This window comes from Exophiala oligosperma (genome assembly GCF_000835515.1).
Source record: "Exophiala oligosperma strain CBS 72588 unplaced genomic scaffold supercont1.2, whole genome shotgun sequence".
Lineage (NCBI taxonomy): Eukaryota > Fungi > Ascomycota > Eurotiomycetes > Chaetothyriales > Herpotrichiellaceae > Exophiala > Exophiala oligosperma.
The window spans coordinates 3,309,506-3,328,808 of record NW_015622819.1 but is presented as its reverse complement, the minus strand read 5'-3'; the positions used below and the strand labels follow the sequence as shown (position 1 = coordinate 3,328,808).

The following is a 19,303-nucleotide window of genomic DNA, read 5'->3' as shown; positions in this document are numbered from 1 at the left end:
CAGTGTGTGTATACGCCATACGGATCCCCGTGCGCATGTCCGCGAGTAAGAGGGCCTCACACAACATTCCGGGTATTCTTAGGCCCCCTGATCGACCCTCACCCCCTCTACCTCATGAGGACAGCGACACACTTCGCCTGCAGGTCGTGAATATCCTAAAACGGTAAGGATCCGCCAGAACTCTCCTATACGAGTCTACTGTAATGCTCATCTCTCGCTCACTCCCCGAGAGTCAATCCCTGTGCAACCTGGAGATCTGTGCGGATATCTGTCAGTCTGCACAGTCAGGTCACATTGCTGTCGATTACTTCGGTCAACCATTCGATCGTAATGTCACTCGTTTCTCGTAGCTGAGATTCCAATGCCCATGGTACGAGAGGGAGAACGAGCACCCGGCCCAAGGACCCACCGTCGCCGTCAGCTCATCCATGTCCAACAAACGGGCTCCTTCCGTGCCAAGTCGAGCGGCTTGTGGCTGCGTCTGTGGCCCATAGGGCTGGCGTGGCAGCTATTCCAGAAGGCCATCACTGTTTCGAAGAGCAGCCTCCGGGTTGCTCCTCCCGACCCCTGAGCCACAATAACAACCGGCTAATTTTGGCCCAGTTGTGATTTGAAATATTCTCCCAGTAGCTTGATCTCCTGGCCAGCTTCACCAAACTTCGGCAAGCAGCAGATTACAGTTCGAAGGGCACTCCAGTAGACTTGTCGCGTTCTGTTTCGTGCGGTGGAATACCGGAAGAAGGAGCAACATGGTTCACTCACCCTCAATCATTGGTTTCCAGTAAGATGGAATCATCGTGGGGGCCTCAGAATGGACCCGCCGTATGCCCTGTTCAAAAGGACAATATTTTACTCGAGATAACGCATCTGGCTTCATGGAATCGTCGACAGCTTCGTGAACAACACCTCATGTCGCAATAATCACGAGGGAGGTGGTCAGAAAGTGTGGAGTTTCAGGAAGCGCTGTACGGGAGAACCATCACTCCTGGGTCCAAAGCACCATAGGGCTAGCTAGTCCAGAATATTCAACAGTGCTGTGTGTAAAGTAGCAAGATGTATCGTATCATCCGTACACACGCAAGGACATCGAAGTCGACGTTAGGGGCAGTAGCATCAACACTCAAGGCGCCTTAAAAAACGCGCAGGCGATGGCTCGCAAGATAATCTGCGAGACTGGCGATCGCCTTCAAGAATGGAAACCCAGACATGGTCCGGAACCAGGTCGTGTTGTTCCGCGTAAACGCTGCCCACCGTATGTTGCACAGAGCGGTAACGAAAATGTTGGCCTGTGTACGAGTATCAAACAGGACACCAAAGTTCCCTTGAATTATTGGTGCCAAAAAGCGTGCTTCTAACATCCCATCGAAACGCAATAGCGTAATTAATTAGGGAGGAGGACGCTTGCAAGGGTCAAAAGGTGGCCCCCATTTCGCTTGCAAGGTGGTCATTTTCTCCTTCGAGCCAAAGTGGTCCCTCCCAGCCCTCCCTCTGTCTTGCCAGGCTCTTTTCCGCCAATTGTCAGATGAGAATTCCGTTCAGCCCTAATGACAGGCCAACGCAACAAAAGGACCTTTGAGGATCAATAAACGCAGATGACCCATGTCGCACTAAAAACCACACACCAAGATGTTTCGGGCATTTTGACAGCGAGCCTGCTAGGCCTTAATCGGCCATTCAGCGGAGGAGGAGGAGGCTAATCCACGGGGAGTTCCTTGGGTGCGCTGGCGCCAACGCAAGGATCATCCAGTATGTATTTGCACCAAAAACCAAACCAGCTGACAAAGAAATGTCACCAAAAATACTCTTTAGTACTTAGGCATGCAGCATCTGTATCTCGAGTCAATTACGCTACGCCCGTACGACAAACGGATGCGGCGACCAGTCACTCATTTCCTCTGAAAGGGACTGCATAGTCAAGTTGGTCATGGGTGACAACTTGGTGGACTTCCATGCAGCCGGATTGGCCGCCCTAGAAAGTGCTACAACAGACAGTAGTTTAAACTTGGTGGAGAGGGTAAAAAAGATAGGGTAGACATCGTTCTCTTGTGCTCCTTCTTTTCTCTTGCAGGCTACTTGGGAAAAGAAACCCGGGCTATCCACACGTCCCAGAAGTTGAACTTCGGGATCAAACATCATTGTCCTCTCTCTCTGTCTCTCCGTCCCACTCTCATACACTTCTCTGGTGCGGTCGTGTTGAGGTAAACAGTTGGTCCTTAAGACGGCGACACACCAATCTCATCCACTCACTACCTTCCTAATGCCGTTAGTTCCGATCTATGCCTCATTGGGGAGCAGGCTGTGGGAATTCTATTTGTTCGTTCTTTAGCGCAGACCAACGCTGCGCCATGACCCCCTGCGGGCTGGCGCGAAGAGACTACAAGTACCATGTAGACAGACCCTCTCCATCACCCAGATCTCCGGTTTTATGTGCCGAATTACAGATGTCCCTGATCCTTGTCAGTCATACTCCGACCAACCACGCCGTGTCTTTTCCTGGTGAAAGTGTTACTCCCGGCGTATTGAGTGGGCTCTGGCTTGCCCTCCGCCGTTGTGATATGCAGCTTGCTCATTACTTTCAAGCCCTACGAGTATCCAGTACGACTTTGTCATTGTGCGCTTATCCTCCAACCGTCGTTCATGTTTCCCGGTCGTGGGTGCTGGGTAGAGAGCTTTCATGCAGCGTTGTTTCAAACGTGGCCAGCCCCCCTCCCCCGTCTGGTACCTGGGAGGTTTCCAAATCCGCTGCTCCATTAGTGGAGCGAAAGAACCCCAGATACTGGCTAAACCTCGTTGTCACTTTGGAATCCTAGAAATTCAAACACATCATGGTAGGTTACCTTCCTGTTCCTGCGAAGGTGAGTGAAACAACGATGCTTTCCACGGCGTATCTGCGGGAGGGTGAGATTGAGGACTTTTGCGACTGCCGCACTTCCAGACTATGACAATGTAACAAGGCCTCGGAGGAAAGAAAATTGAACTTTCGATGATTCATTGTGGATGATTCAAAATGAGCGTTCACAGGGAGACAATCAGAAATCGTCCTCGCAGGTGGCCTTGCAAGTTACTAACTCGAGACATCACGATCACTGGGTGGGGGAGTAAGAAGATGTGAAGTGAATCTCAGGCTCATGTTCCAACGCTCGAGCAGATGAGCAAGACCCAGCCACATGAGGAACATCTTCACCTCGTTCTTTTCCACTTCCAACGGGCGTGCGTGCCGCCTCTTTTACCAGACACGAGCTCTTGCTGTTTTGGCTTCAATTCGAATCCGAAGGTGTTTAGCCAAAGACCCTCCCACCTCGTCTTGAGAGATCCCACCGAGTCCACTGACTCTTTTGGGCTGATGAGCAGCTTCAAGCCTTCCTCTGTTGGAGTGGTGGTTTCCCCGTTATGATTGGGAAGTCAACCTCAACAAGCCAATCAAGGCATCGCGGGAAGCACGCCCTTTCTCCTTTGCCACGAGCACACGGACGTAAAGTTTTCACGATACGCTGACCATTGAGCGACCTGATCGTTTTTGTTATCTGTCTGACATAATCATCCACCCACAAGAAAGGGACGAAGAACTTACTCCTGTAAGAGTAGGTCTTTGGCCCCCGTCCCCAAAAGCTACTGGAGCAACCCACCACCCACGAGGAAAACATCCCTACCTGCAGATGCTGACTGATACGTATAGTTGCGAAATGGGAACTGGGCTGCAGCAACCCATTTAATAGGGCTGGGGGGCTTTGACCCTAAGGGAAAGGTGCCGGTCCACAAATTTCCCTGTCATATGCGAAATGATCCTTCGACAGGCAATAGCCCGGTTGATTCGAACACGTCGTATGGAGCTCCTTGAGGGATCTGCAAAAGTCCAGAACACCTCCCTGGACTTGATACTTGGTGCAGGAAGTCGAGCGGTACCGACCTGAGCCCCCTGGAGGTGCATGTGGAAAGCCATGCACAGACTCGAAATCAACTTCAGTGATGAGTTGTCGTTCCTTTCACTGATACACCTCGTATCCAAGGCGGAAATTCAACAGGAGATGAGCACTAAGGATCCACAAACACGAATCCGAGACGGAGAAACGCAACACCCTGATGAATGAGGAAGCGGGCAATAAACACCCTAGGTAACTTTGTGTGTGTTGATGGTTGTACTCTCCGTACACTCTGCTCAAACGTTTGGAAACATACATGCCGACAGTTCTCGATTTGCCGATTCGTCCAGTTCCCCATGGCGTTGGTCACCTCGACTATTAGGCTATACTACACGTGTCAAAGAGGTGCTTCACCGGCACAGGTGAACCTCCTAATTTGGATGTTTAGTCCCTGGATCCTGGGCTCTGGGACAAGAGGTAACGCACCGAAGGATTCCAATGGGAAATCTGCACCACGCAGGATGAGTTTCTGTGATGGTTCAGGAGCTTTTTACCTTGGCCATCGGCGATGTGCCTGGCCTGCGAATTGCCACCGCCACGACAAGACCACCATCACCACCACCATTATGCCGACTCGGAAACGAACTACTCGTAGGCGGCATAGTGTGTATGGCGTGCTCCAAAAAGGGGCCAAGTGTTTTGTGTGATTTCTGAAATGAACACGGAGCATCAAATTATTGGATGTAAGTTTTCTTAGGACAAGATCAAGGCCGAAACAAGGTCGAAAACACTGCCTGCCTGGCCAGGCCGACCGCACATCATTTGGCTTGCGAGATTTCTGGCTGATGCATACTGTGGTTACCTTGGTTTACGGAGTAGTTGGGGAGCAGCAGCTTCGGCGGAATGGTACCTGCACTGATCGGCGACCATTGTGGAACTTTGGAGCACCTCTCGCGTGCCCAACCGGGTGCCTGACCCTGTTACTCTAAGCGGCAAGCAAGAGGAGGCATTCCACCCTTATTGCCTATGATGAGCTGTCCCTGGTATCCGTACGAGGACCGAGAATGCCATGGCCGGCAATATGACAGACATGGGTTATGTCTGTACTGCCGATCAGTGAGTAGGTATGGATCTCCATCAGAAAAAGACAAGATTCTTCTCGCAATACTCGGTAATGAGTACTTTGTTCGCTTGAACGCGGAAAAGCTCTTTGATGTCTGATTTCGGAAGTGATAGGAGGAGGAGGAGGCCGACGGCAACGACGGGGCACAAATGCTGGTGGCGCGGTGCCACACCACCGTCTCTATCGAGAAGAGGAGAGAGCGTTGGGGTAGGTGATCATGGTCTGAGGTCATGGCTATGCAGTAGTCAGTCCAATGACTTACGGTACCTTGCACGCACGCACACACACAGGAAATCAGGACGTCGATCGACCCTCAGTGTTGGGACCAAGACTAGCCGTGCCATAAAAGGATAACCCACTCCTTTTCCTGTAGGGGTACAGAGTATGGAGTATTAAAAGAGTGTATGTGCATAGGCATTGTCGGCCCCCCTCTCTGAGAATACGGGTTGGGAGTGGAGACAAAACAGGTTACCTTGCCGGTATGAAATCAAGAATGCGACTCTGTACTCGTACGTACAGAGTATCACTTCGAAGAGAGAAACGAACGAGTACTCTCGTGTTTCATTGGAGTACTTTACCTAGGTACCGAGCAAATTCAGGCTCACCAAGGCCCCCGTCCATTTCATTGCCGGGGCCTAAGGCCCTCCAGGAGGAGGAGGAGGTGGTGGAGGTGGTGGTACCAAAAGACGGCAAGGACCTCGTACACCACGTGGCAGTGTCTTTTTCTTATTCTTCCCGAGAAATGAGAGAGGTGTGAGAGAGAGAGATATGGAGTGGCCAGGACGATAACATCCACCTACCTAGGTAGGTACTGATCGTCGTAAATACCTAGTTACATAGGTGCGTGTGGAACATACCACACTTCTTCTTCTTCTTGTTGAGGACATGTACGGAGTCCTTGGTATCATCTCTGAGAGAACATTTCTGGAGAACGCTGACCATGAAAGGAGAGGGAGAGAGGAAGCGAGAAAAGGGGGGGGCTGGTGACTCGTAACGAAAACGAGTACGAGGAGTTATCGAAAAGGTACACCAGTACGGGTAAGGTGTACAGGACTACCTGTACCCGTAGGTACCCGTAGACCGTAGATACGTACTTGTTGTGGTAACTGTGTAGTACAACCTCAAATCAACAAAATCCCGAAAAAACCCGTTTGAATGTACCGTTCGAAATACCCGTTAGATGTCCTGTAATCCATTCGAAGTACCCGTTCAAAATTGCCCGGACATGTCTGCGTTTAATCTATTAGATCAATTTGATATGGGGAGTGTATAGAGTACAATCAAAAGAAGTACAACCTTACCGTTGCACACTTGGGGCCAGCGTTCAAGGGTTGGGGTGGTAAGAGCCGGTTAACGGCGGATATTGCGATGAGGGTACAACAATTTGTACCTTGCCTACCGCTCCAGAGAGAGTACTGAGTGAGGAGTACACAGGAGGCCATCATTACCTCGTAAAGAATCCTACTGTCATTAAGTACCCTTGGTTCGTTTTCTTGCACGTTGAGACTTGGAAATATGTCTCTAGTATCTGAGGTATTGTTGACCTAGAGAGGAAACCGTCCTAAAACACAATCCAGGCGTCGAAAACCTTTCATCAATATCCTGCCAAACTCGTCCCCTTTTGCAATTGTGACAACCTCAACAGAGCCCTTGCGTCCAAACATGCCCACACATTTCCTCACATGGCGTGGAGGTCAGGTACGAAGCTCGAGATTGCCTCTAGAATGACCTTGACATTCTCGATCTTTGCGTCGGTCAAGGCTTGCTCGCGCAAATCACGCTCCAGTTTTCTGTCTTTGGCTCTCGCCAAAGCCGTGTAAATTGCTTCCGACCTCAACGCCAATGAGAGGGCCCATTGTTGAAGTTCAATCAATTGCTTGTACACGCCCTCAGACATACGACCATCGTCGTCGTTCCTTATTGCAGTCTCGCAGGTTTCCAGAGCCCTTCTGATATCCTTGCGCTTTGAATTGATGTCCTTATCATAATTGTCGAACATCTTCGAAGCAGTCCGATCAAATAGGCTCGGCCTCGAGTAACAGTTTCGGCTGGTCACCAAGTCCATACCAGACAAGAGCTCCAGACAGAGGTGTTTCCCTGCTTTGAAAGTCGGCAACGGTCGTGGGAAATGTATTTCGGATTCGTCGGGGTTCATGAGTCCCTCGGAATGGGATTTGAGCCGCTTAAGAACAGATCGAGCGTCTGGTTGGGCAGGGCCTGGGAGGGTATCACCTGGATTTGGTGGTCTGCGTATCACCGACATTGCTGAATTGCTGATCGGATTGACAATGCTACGAATCGTGAATGTGCGGTTCAAGAGTTTCCGTGGGATCATCCTGGGAGGGGTTTCTTCGTCCACCTTTTATGCCGTCCTGGTCAGGCATATCCTCCCCCACCCGCCCTCAGCTGCATACTGCAGGCCTGCGCCCGATTGTGCCTTGTTGGTAGCTCTAGACGTGGTGAAGGCTGATTAGTCCACACCTGTGCGCCCGATCAAGGTGCTTTAAGGATTCCATAGGTTGACATTGTCGTGGCATGGTTTGATTCGCAATGGCACACATCGTTGAGCGCATGCCCCTCGTATGCAAAGCAGAAGCCCATGTAATCAGGCGTCGGATTGGTGATGTGTCAAGGGGGACTGGAGTTCTACATTGACTCGTTGACTGTCTAGCTGGTAATTAGAAGTGAGTGCAGGACGTACCTATCTATGTTACCTTAGTAGGCACTTTGTATCGGCATTTGCCTACCTACATGACTTGAGTAACAGGAACCTACTAGTAGGTACATGGTGTTTTAGGTACTCGTTGTTGTTAGTAGGTGGTAAGTGATAAGTACCTCTGTTCCGATGGCAGCCAATTCAGCATGGGCCAATCTGGGCTCTCATATACATAATTTGCTACTGGAATTAAATCCCCGGGCTTCCCAAGCTTCCCCTCTTTCTCCAGTTCCGCTGCCCACAACGTCTGGATTCTCATTCTTCCCACCCCGATCGCTTTGGCGGAAATATTCCATTCTCTCCCGCAAAACATCACTCCACGCTCGCCACGGCTGTCCTCACAGGCTGCCTAACTCTGCTGGGATACTTGTAAATATGGTGTCGAGCGTGACTGCCTCCGATGACTCCCCTCACCTCAACGGCGACGAGCGCGGTCAAAAGCGCAAGGCCGACGGCGATGCGGCCAGCGACAAGCAGACTCATACTCGATCCAAGAGGAACCGATATATATCAATCGCCTGGTAAGAAGCTTTGCAGACACCATCATACTAAATGTTTGAGAGTGCTCACTAGATCTGTCTGATAGCAATGAATGCAAGAGGCGAAAAATCAAGTGCAATGGCCAGACGCCCTGTCAGCGATGTGGGAACCTCTCTCTCGAGTGCGTGTACGCACCAAACTGCTGCACGAATTCCTTGAAGGACTCTGCGTGCGTATACCGTAGCCAACATCGTCCTTTGAGCCTTAGCTGACTGTTCAAAAATAGCGAGTTCAAACAGATGCGCGATCACATCACTGCCCTGCAAGATCAAGTCAACGACCTCTACACGAGCCTGAACGAGTTACGCAGCCGGTCTGAGGTGAATTACCCTGGCCCTATTGATCCTCAATTCGCTCAGGATGCCTCTGGCCGCTCTCTGTCCGTTTCCATGTCGCGCACTCTTCCGCCACTCATCTCGCCGAAGCGCCAGTCCTCGAAGCCGTTGCCCCAGTTTCACGGCCCGACGAGCACATTATATGGTCTGGACGTTGCGCGATCGTCGCTACAGACGATGGGAATAACACAAAATGCAAACGATGACGGGCTGCTCTCGCGCGACCGTAGCCGGGCGGCTTCGCCAGTGCCTATTCCCGCCACACCACACCCAAGTAAAGATCCTTTGTGGCTGATTGACCATGCCGAGGTGATCCGTCTGTTGCGCGTATACGAGGAAGAGATTGGGATCATGTACCCTGTCGTAGACATCGACAGGGTCATGAAACACGCCAATTCCTTGTACAAGTTCATACAAGCTTCGCTGAGGACTGGGTTTGGACAGCCAAATTTGCCGGGCGCCGATGCGATTGACGATGAGGAGACTATTGTGCTGAAGATGATCCTTGCCACTACTCTCACTGTCGAGGGCCATGGGCGAAGTGAGTTCGGGCAACGCTTTTTCGAAGCGGCGAAACCCGCGGTTGATTTGCAGCTGGTTACCGCCCTTGACATAAAGTCGGTCATCTTGGTTGTCCTGACGGTGGGTGCCTCCATCTTATACTGCGGCCGTGACGTGACGGACACTGACCAGACTCTAGGCTACGTATTACTTCCAGAGAGACGAAGAGGCACAGGCGTGGCGCTTTATCGGCATCGCCGCGCGTATGTGCATCGAGATGGGCCTGCACAGGAAAGACTCCCTCCTCAAGTCCTTCTCGGACGAAGCCGATTATCAGCAAACCGTTCGCATCTTTTGGACGGTATATGCTCTCGATCGACGATGGAGCTTTGGTACTGGCATGCCTTTCGCTCTCCAAGATGCCGACATCGACCCGAACCTGCCTGAACCTGTATGTGGACCAGCTGTGGATTGAAGTCACCTACTGAAACTGTTATATAGGATGAGGGCCACCTCTATCTCAAACACATCACCAAGTACAACCAGATTGCGACCAAAGTCTGGTACCACAATTTGGCATATGAAGCAGGCCAGAACACCAAAAAGGATGAGATCGGCTTCTTGGACTACCAGATCCTGCAGTGGTATCAACAGTTACCTGAATCGTTGCAATTTAACAGCCGAGATCTTGTCGCGGAGAACGGGATACCCGGACGCGGTGTACGACGGCTTCGATTGCTGATGTATTTGCGGAAGAATCAAGCACGCATATCCATCTACCGACCCATCCTGCATTCAGCAACTAGCATCATGGAGAACCGACATTATGCCCAAAACGTAGTCGATGTTGCAAAAGACACGATCAACACACTGAATGGAGTCAACCAGATATCTGACATCTACAAGACACAACAGGTCATGTACAATTATTTCCTGGTTCAAGCCCTGGCAGTGCTATTCCTGTCTGTCGCTCATGCTCCGGCGGTCTTCTGCCCGCAAACCCGGGGCGAGTTCTATGCAGCGATCGAGATGGTCAAGGGGTTTAGCACCAAGTCTCATGTCTCTAAACGGTTGTGGAGGACTGTTCGCGGCTTGAAAGAGATGGGCGACAAGATTGGTCTTTTGGCACGAAATAACCCACCAATGGGTGAGACTGAGCAAGACGCGCATTCAGATGCTGCTGTCGCCATGGCTGGGTTGGCTGGGCACAAGGTCGATTACCCGGCGTTTGGAAATCACCATCCGGGCCAAAATGGCAACGAACTCGGCGTTAGTCCTGATGATGCCCTGCAAATCACGAATGAATTGTCGAGTCTATTTGAACTTGCAGGCGGGTATGGTGGGACAACACCTGGACCGGATTCGTTCAATTTTGTGGGCAGTAATGGCGAAATGAATATTGGTGAAGGATTCAATGTCTTTGGAAACGAGCCTGAGTTGACGAGAATCATGAACGAGTTGTTTTAGATTTGGAGGGCTCGATGGAATTCGATGAGGTATGAAAATATGTATGCGTCAATGTTCAAGGATTACGTGCTTTAGGGTGGAATACAAAGATCCAAAGTTCTATGCTACTACTCGTGATATGATCGAGCCTTTGGTAAAGCCTTGCGTGCAATATATCCTAGGCAAGCCTTGCGATCACGTGACATGCCAAGACATGAGCGCGCCTGATCCTGGTGACTTTGACTGCGTATCATCAGTTTCGCTCCGCAGCCCAAAAGTGCATTTGACTGTGCGCTTGTCACTGCACTCGTATTCTACCAATCCACCTTCTTTCCTAGATACTTGCGACCTCTCGAGCGGCATTGCTCGAAGGCCTTTACGATACACCTTTGCAGGACCTCGGTCTCCTGGAATATTCGTAGAGCAACCCTAGCAACCTGTCAATCGCAATCATCCTCTCCTTTTGCTCGGCCTTTCTCGAATCCTGGGTATTCTGTAAACGCGACCTAGAAGACGCACATACAGAAACGTCCAGGCTTGGAATACGCTCTTTATGCACGGATCTTGACACAAGAGTTCTCAACGCCCTGCCCACCTCTCAACCCCGCGACCCCGCGGCCTCTGCGAAGTAGCCACTTCTCCTTACGACGTTATCGCTGCCTAGCGACTGCTTCGCGTCGACACTGCACAGCAGGACGTCTTACCAATCTGTCTGCAGAAAAGGCCTCCGTTCTGGCCGCTGGCCTGGACAGGCTCGAAATCGACACAGAGTACTCTGAATCTCTCTACTATCAGCAGTTTACAAGTTCTTCTGCGACGATTTCAGACATGTCGCAATCCTCCTCGCAGAGTCCGGACAGCTGGATAGGTCAATTCTGCAGTTTGGTTGGACACGAATACTTTGCCGAAGTCAGCGAGGACTTTATTGAGGATGATTTCAACCTGACAGGTCTACAAGCTCAAGTACCAATGTACAAAGACGCCCTGGAAATGATACTTGACGTGGAACCTTCTGACACAAATTCATCGGCATTGTCCGATGAGGAGGAGGAAGAAGAGGAAGAAGAGGACGACGGATTACTTGGTGACGAACTCGATGATCCCGCCGCGAATGGTGGCGCGAGACGACAATCAGGCATGTCAGCAGGTGGCAGAAAGCATGGACGTTCATCATCGGATACGTCAGTCATCGAATCCTCTGCAGAACTTCTCTACGGTCTCATACACGCCCGATACATCACCTCAAGACCGGGCATCCAGCAAATGATGGAGAAGTATGAGTTGGCTCACTTTGGCTATTGTCCGCGAGTATATTGTGCTGGTGCCAAGGTCCTACCCATAGGATTGACAGATACCCCAGGTCAACAGACGGTAAAACTTTTCTGTCCGAGTTGTCAGGACGCATATACGCCGCCAAATTCTCGGTTTCAGGCCGTGGACGGAGCGTTCTTTGGAACGACATTTCCCTACTTGTTCTTGATGTCCTACCCGGATCTCGATATTGCTCCGCCTAAGAGGCCACGAGCACGAGACTCGTCCCATCAAGGCAATGATGACGTAGAAAGCACATTAAGCCCCAGCGAAGCTAACGTCTCGCGTGCAGGCATGACGGCCAGCCGAAGCTCCAGTCTCACACTGCCACAACCTCCCACGATTCCAGGTATCACGACAGCCAAGGATGCTCAACAGGCGTCGGGAAATGCTCCACCAACCCTCCCACCTCAGCCAGCCAGCATAAATGGAATCGCTACAGGCAATCTTGCTCCTGGATTGGGTAGAGGCAAGATCTACGAGCCCAAAATCTATGGGTTTCGTGTATCTGAACGAGCTAAGAGCGGCCCAAGAATGCGGTGGTTGCGTTCAAAACCAGCAGACATAAATGAACTTGACGAAGCAAGGCTGTGGCATGAAAGATATGGGGGAACTGTGGATGGAGACCCGGAGGAAGAAGCGGAGCAGACTGCCGGTGAGCAGGAAGATGAGGACGCGGAAGACGATGTCGCGGATGCTGATGGAGATGCAATCATGGCTAGTCAAAGTCAAGCCAACATCAAGGATAAACAAGGCTCTGGGAAGTCGAAACAAAAGTCAGCAGGTCAAAAACAAGGTCAGCAACAGGAGACCTCGACTTGGATATGAGATCAGATCCAAGAATAGCCCCCATGAGACGGCGCTCACTATTCCCCAAAAAACACTCTTCGTGGTGGTCTTGTCTGATAATGCAGCTTGTTAAATTGCCATCCAGAGTCCCCGAGATCAGATCGGTACAGAGAACGACTGCCAACAACGGCAGGTCCGAGAATTGCACCCTATAGACAGGCGAGTCTCAGTGGGAGCCATTCTTTCATGTTGTGATGATTACAAAAACCCCCCACGAAGTCATTACACGACTGAGCACACCCGAGGCCTCCGGATTCGGTGCAACAGAATACCGATATGAACTTGACTGGGTTGACACGGTGTTCAAGTCTTTTGCTCGACAAGACGATCGAGACTTGATAGTTTTCAAATTCCACGCCCACCAGAACTGTTAGCAAGAGATCTTGGGGACATCGTTGCGCTGACTCCATCCCGTCACTTACTTTTCTGGAAGTGAAATCATCTGGGATAGCGGGCATGGGCTTTTACACAACCGAGCGATTTTCTCTCTGGACACATGCACTATCTGGGGAAATGGCATATCTTGAAGCTACTTTCACTCCATCTGGTTGATTAGGGGGCCGACGGACTGGTCGTGCGATCGAAGACAATGCAGACGTTGTAATGAATTTACAGTGAGGACGGTTTGATGGTGGGACGCGGGGATGACGGAGGCACGAATGATAATGAATGAAACTGGGTGGGAAGAGCATGGCGGAGGTGGTGATGATCATGGTGATGCTACGTACTATGTCCTCGTGGTATTACTGCTCGTCGTCGCGTGCGGGGGATGTGAGGTGCAACAAGTTCTACTGGGCGTTTTGCATCGTGCCTTTTAGCAGCGAGAAGACAGAGAGACTACAGAATGCAAATTCGTTGTAAAGATCTTTGACAAAAGACTTTTTGAATGTTTTCTGCTCCGTTTCGACCTACCAAGTACCAGTATATTTTTATATATCAACTGCAGGTTTCAATTTGTACCTAGGCAGGCAGTATTGACTCGTCCACGTGTCGATACGGCAGACATAGGACGAGAGAAGAACAGGATTCTGATGGTGTCTCCCCTTTCACTCGTCTCCGTCGAGACTGTCGTGATCTCAACAAAGGAGAAGGCATCTCGAGGCCTGGCGATGTACCTGGGATGTCAGGTTCAGGCGGCCCGAACAAGAACAAGACGTGTATCAACACCGGTGCGGCTTCGAAAACAGTACACAACAAGCTGCCGTCGAAGGTGACCTTGGGAAGCGCAGTCCAGCACTGAGAATCTCTCCGGCCGTGCATCGTCTGGAGACGGTTGTGTGTGTGTGGTGGATGCACGGCACAAGTCCGTATCGAATTCGCCGGGTTCGTCTGGCTGGACAAGATTGGAGATTGTTTTGTCGAACCACAACCTCGGATGAGCAGTTTTTACAAACGTAGTCATCCTGACCGACCTGATCGAACGGACGGGGACTGACGCCACATACTAGAACTGAACTCTTCCAAGCCCTCTTAGACTCAATCAAAGCCTTCAAATGTATCGTCTTTGTCTTTGGCACGTAATTGTTTCTGTCGAATCTCCTCCACCATCCTCGCCGTTTTGGCTTCTTGTTCCTTCTCCGCGTCTGTCATTTTGGCGATTCTGTCATGTTCTCGTCGAGCGGCCTTCTTTGACCGTTTGACTTCCTTGGTGGCCTTGTGCTCGATCTTGTCCGACCATGCCACGGTGCTGCCGCGCTTCTTGTCATTTTCTCTCTTCTTGTCAGACACGTCCTCCTTCGGAGCTTCCTGGAGAGCCTGCTTCCGCTGCTTCTCCCTCTGTTTGTCCTTGTATGCGTACGCGTCCCAGTCCACGGCAGGTGGTCGGTACGCACTTCGATCCCAATTCTTGAGTTCCGGCATCTTTGGCATCTTCAGCAAACCCCAAGCAGACGCGTGGTCTGTCCAGTCGATGTCGCTGATCCGGAATATCGAAGATGCCTGATGTTTGGAGTAACTTCGAACCCAACTAACAAACCCCTTCTGTGCCTTTTCGTGCAAACCTCTGTCCTTCAGCACAACCTTTCGAAACTTTTCTTCGATTGCGCGGCACTCGTCTTGAGTGACATAGATATTTGGTTCTGTGAGTAGTTCAATTGGGGTTTGGCGCACGTTCAGAAACGACACGTAGTCTTCCTCACGCCCTGGTAGGAGGAACACAACACTCAGACCCTTTCTGCCAGCTCGACCTGCTCGTCCACAGCGATGGAGGAAGGCTTTCGGATCTGAAGGGGGATCAACTTGAACAACCAAATCCACTGATGGAATATCAAGTCCTCTTGCGGCAACATCTGTAGTTAGCAAGATTGCTGGAGACGCTGAGTTCGTGAACTGTATGAAATTTTTCTGGCGGACGTTGGCAGGATGCTTGCCGTGCAGAGGGACTAGTATCGTTTCGGATGGGAGTATAGCCGGCAGTAGAGCTTGGAAGTAGTCCACGGCAGCACAGGTAGAGAGATACACTATAGTGCGTAGTGGTAATGTGTCCAAGCCCCTCAGTAAAGCAACCAGCGCCGGGAACTTGTGTGAAGCCGGTGTCACGGCGTATGTCATTCGCAGACTTGCAGGAGTGCGCTTGTCTTCGACTCCATTTGTGCCTTTGACTTTGACGGCAATTTTGACTGGGTTCCGCAATCCGACGCGTATAATTTGGTCAACAGCTTCGCTCACGCTGGCACTGAATAGACCTGTCCGTCGTTGTTTGGGAAGCAGATTCAAAATCTTGGTCAGATCATCTTTGAAGCCGAGATCGAGTAGTCGATCAGCCTCGTCCAATACCAGCACCTCGAAAGAGGATTGTGGACAATGGACGTAAGGTGAAGAGAGAATCTCCAGGAGTCGGCCTGGGGTCGATACCAATACGTTTGGCGATGTTTTCAGGAACGTACTCAGATCTTGCGCCGGAGTAGTGGCACCGCCCAAGAGCAACTGCGGGACGATTCTTAATGTTGACGCAGGTACTATTTCTGGTGCACTATCCACTGCCGAGTCCTCTGATGTGTTCAAAGCTCTGCGTGTGGCCGCCGAAGGAGAGTGAAAGTCCAACAAAGACAATAGGACGTTGTATATCTGTGATGCCAATTCCCTTGTAGGCGAGATGATGATCGCTCCGACATGATGTTTCTTGATGGGCTCCTCTAGCCTCAGCAATCTCTCGACAACCGGTATAAGGAATGCCAACGTCTTTCCACTGCCAGTGACTGCTTCAACCACCACATCTTTGTGGCCCATGAAGAGTGGAATCGTCGAAGCCTGTACGGGCGTCATGCGGGAAAAGTTCATGGACGAGAGCGCATCAAGGACCCATGGCGAAACTGCGGGTTCGAGCGAGTCCCACGCTCGGGACTTCGAGGACTTTTGCCCTCTGTCAGGGGCCATATGTTATTTTCTGGAAGATGCAACGAGGTGCAAATTTACGTCTCGCTTTGTATGAAAGTCTTCAAGATGCGGGCGCAGCCAAAAAAGTTGTCGGCTAAACATCGGCCTTCAAATGCAGGCATATGATGGATACGATTTACGATCGGGAAAAAGCAGCAGCATCTTCTTTCCACAATTGGATAGCCCTACGGAGCCACTTTAATCCGATGCCGGCAGCGATAAGCGAAAGAGTCGGTGCGAGCAAATGAATGACCCTTGCATGTGCCATCATGTCAACTTCTTTATCCAAGGCACAAGTGACATATCTTCTTCCGCTCCCACACCTGCCGCCTGCGCTGTCTTCACGCGTCATAATCCATTCCTAAATCCAGGTCGTTCTTCTCTTGAGCCGAGTCAAGGTTACTAGGGCAAGAATACATGCGACCGTCTTTCACGATGTCGCTTCAATAATTTTCTCGACAGAGCCTGCGCTCTCCTTACCACGACGCGGTGGTGAACTTTTCTCTCCACGAATCCGCCCACTTATTGCACCCCTCGATCCTTTTTTTGGGCTCGGTCGGCCTTGAAGCCTCTCGATGTCTTCTCAGCATCCCATTCCAGCGACTCCTAGGGTCATTTCACCCTCCCCAACTCCATCCGAGGCCTCCGACCGGCAAGACTCCTATTTCGCGCCGGTCACACGATCTGCTGCCAAAGCCCAGCGACAGAGATCCCCTCAACCGGAACCCATCAACGAAGAAAAGAATGGCTCGGGTTCGGATTCCAGCGTCGAGAAACGTGCGAGGACGAGGTCGAGAAGCCCTATTTTGTCAGCCGCAGTCCATATGAACGGGGCTGCAAGTACCGGCTCCAAAAAGCGGCGCATGAGCGGCCTTACTACGAAAACACCGGTCAAAAAGTCGGAGCCTTTAATCAACGGATCGACTCCATTACCACAGCCGAACGGCCACCTATCGCCATATGATCGGGTCAAGAAATCCTGGCGAGAGTTTTCCAGATCACCATCGCCGTTGGGTTTGATCCCGCTACACCGACATTACCGAAACCTTATACACAAGCACGAAATACCCAGAAAACTCCTACATGTCTCCATAGGCTTTTTCACGCTAAGGTTTTATGTCACCGGCATTCAAACCACCTCGATCACGCCCTGGTTGCTTGGAGCACTGGCGATCATTGCACCAACGGATGTATTGAGACATCATTCCGACCGCTTCAACAGATTCTATATAAGAGTTTTGGGTGCTTTGATGCGTGAGACCGAGGTTGACGGCTACAACGGCGTCATTTGGTATCTTGTTGGAGCATATGTCGCTTTGAAGTTCTCACCGAAAGACATCGGAGTGGTGTCGATTTTATTGTTGTCGTGGTGCGATACCGCTGCAAGCACCATAGGGCGCCTGTATGGCCGCTATACGATCCGTCTGCGACGGGGAAAATCTCTGGCTGGCTCCATGGCCGCTTTTTTCACTGGCGCCATTGTCGCCGTTTTCTTCTGGGGATACCTAGCACCACGCACGGGTCCTTTCCCTAACGACCCCGTCGACGGGTTTATGTTCAAGGATCGACTATCCATTCCAGGCGGAGTAAAGGAATACCTTGGGTGGCAACCAAACCAGGGTGTCATTGTTGGCAATGCTGCTCTGGCAGTCATGAGCGTATGCACCGGTATCATTGCTAGTCTCTCAGAATTGGTGGATATATGGGGCTGGGACGACAACTTGACGATACCGTTGTTGAGCAGTGCCGGTTTATGGGCGTTCCTGAAAGTCTTCGGCTGATTTATTTGAACGACCCATATTCCCTACTCCGCCCTCATAATTTTTTCTTTCGTGTTACTCTAAAGCGTCATGTCATTGCATATCTCATGCTAGGTGTTGGTAGATACCAAGAATGTTAATATCGGCTTTCCAACAGCAAGACTCGAATTTCCCCTCTGCTTTGCGTCAGACACGCCGTGATAACCCCTGCCGCGCGATGCACCTGTTCCCCTGATTCCTCAGCCTTGCCAACACCAAACTAGAGCAGGTCATCATCAGATGTCATCATAAATTCTGGTAGGCGTACCCGGTCCACTGGGACAGATCGAGTGTCAGAGGCTTCCACCAGTCCCATGTGCCGCCACCCAAAAGAACAACGCTGGACATATTGGTTTCTCTTTCAAGCATTCAACCGCCTTGAACAGGCCTTCCGTTTTGCAACGCCTTGCGGTTTTGACGATGCTTTCGGTGGATGCTTTCCCTTGGTGCGTTCCGTCTCTCTTCTTGTCGTCGTTCTGGTTGGGGTCCCCTTGACATGCTGCTTCATCTGTCGCTTCGCTGTCACATCGTCTTTGTTCATAGCTTTCAAGGCTTCGTTAGGTGGGTCCCTAACAACTTCCGCTCGCTGTTTTCTCTCCGCTATCCGAGAGCTGCGACGGTTTGGGGTTGGCTTAGAGAGCTGCGAAGACGAGGCTGGACCTCCAGCGGCACTCCGAGCTTGCCTAGTTTTCGGGGCAGGTGGTGGAGATGGAATTTCGACGACCGGAGCAGCCGCCGAACGAGCTGTGCGGCCATTGGAACGTGTCGGGTGATGACGTGTAGTCGGTGGCGGACGCTGCTGCTTGCGTGATGATGTTGCTCGGGTCGAGGATGATCGGCTCTGTTCTGCGCAAGGGGCCACGTCGACGTTGTCCTCCACCAACAGCCGCTGTGCGGCCGACTTTCCACTTGTGAGTTCCGCCACAGTTTCTGGTCTGCTAGCTTCGTGGTCACCACCATCGTCTGTAGGAGACATAAATTTCTGTGGTGTAGACTCGGGAGAGGGTGCGTTCCTGCATTTCCAGAAGAGAAATGCCATAGGGTGAGCGCCCGGGGGTGGAGGTGGATCAAACTCGGGCTTCACTACTGGCGGTGACGGTGTAGGAGGAGGTATTGCTTCCAAGGCGTCGACCTCGGACGGGGTGAAGTCCATGTCATTCGGATCCGGAGGTTCTGGTGAGGGAGATTCATGTCTCCATTTCCATCCTGGCGAGTCTCTCCAGTCAAAGTATTGGGGCAAATTGTTACTCCAGCTGTCTTTCCAGTATCCTTTCTCTTTCCATCGAGCCGTCACATTCGCCCGTGCTGGTACATAAGTCCCCAGTCTCTCTGGGTTGCGCCTTAGTCTCACCTCTTCCTCTGTAACCTCCAGTGCCCATAGGAACCAAGGTCGGCTTGTAATCGGAGACTCATGATCGTCTACCTCCGGGACCTCAGCTATGCCATCG

At 51.3% G+C, this 19,303-nt stretch overlaps 4 protein-coding genes across 4 annotated transcripts; 3 read left to right on the top strand and 1 right to left on the bottom strand.

Annotated features, from left to right (window-relative positions):
• Positions 1-8,074: 8,074 nt before the first annotated feature.
• PV06_02578 (uncharacterized protein) lies at positions 8,075-10,618 on the top strand (the record flags this gene model as incomplete). The annotated part of the gene is made up of 5 exons (XM_016403278.1): positions 8,075-8,220; positions 8,286-8,408; positions 8,466-9,216; positions 9,275-9,526; positions 9,577-10,618. 5 exons carry the CDS (start codon positions 8,075-8,077, stop codon positions 10,540-10,542), a joined length of 2,238 nt encoding a protein of 745 aa, XP_016267175.1. The 3' UTR covers positions 10,543-10,618.
• A 184-nt stretch (positions 10,619-10,802) lies between these two features.
• PV06_02577 (uncharacterized protein) lies at positions 10,803-13,545 on the top strand. Its single transcript, XM_016403277.1, has one exon. It carries the CDS (start codon positions 11,350-11,352, stop codon positions 12,658-12,660), a length of 1,311 nt encoding a protein of 436 aa, XP_016267174.1. The 5' UTR covers positions 10,803-11,349; the 3' UTR covers positions 12,661-13,545.
• A 34-nt stretch (positions 13,546-13,579) lies between these two features.
• On the bottom strand, positions 13,580-16,070 carry PV06_02576 (uncharacterized protein). The gene has a single exon (XM_016403276.1). It carries the CDS (start codon positions 16,054-16,056, stop codon positions 14,158-14,160), a length of 1,899 nt encoding a protein of 632 aa, XP_016267173.1. The 5' UTR covers positions 16,057-16,070; the 3' UTR covers positions 13,580-14,157.
• Positions 16,071-16,357: 287 nt separating this feature from the next.
• Positions 16,358-17,984, top strand: PV06_02575 (uncharacterized protein). Its single transcript, XM_016403275.1, has one exon. The coding sequence runs from the start codon at positions 16,632-16,634 to the stop codon at positions 17,835-17,837; it is 1,206 nt and encodes a 401-aa protein (XP_016267172.1). The 5' UTR covers positions 16,358-16,631; the 3' UTR covers positions 17,838-17,984.
• The last annotated feature ends 1,319 nt before the right edge of the window (positions 17,985-19,303 follow it).

Coding starts and splice junctions, on each gene's coding strand:
- PV06_02577 (XM_016403277.1), top strand. CDS start 11,350: ATGTCGCAATCCTCCTCGCAGAGTCCGGACAGCTGGATAGGTCAATTC.
- PV06_02576 (XM_016403276.1), bottom strand. CDS start 16,056: ATGGCCCCTGACAGAGGGCAAAAGTCCTCGAAGTCCCGAGCGTGGGAC.
- PV06_02575 (XM_016403275.1), top strand. CDS start 16,632: ATGTCTTCTCAGCATCCCATTCCAGCGACTCCTAGGGTCATTTCACCC.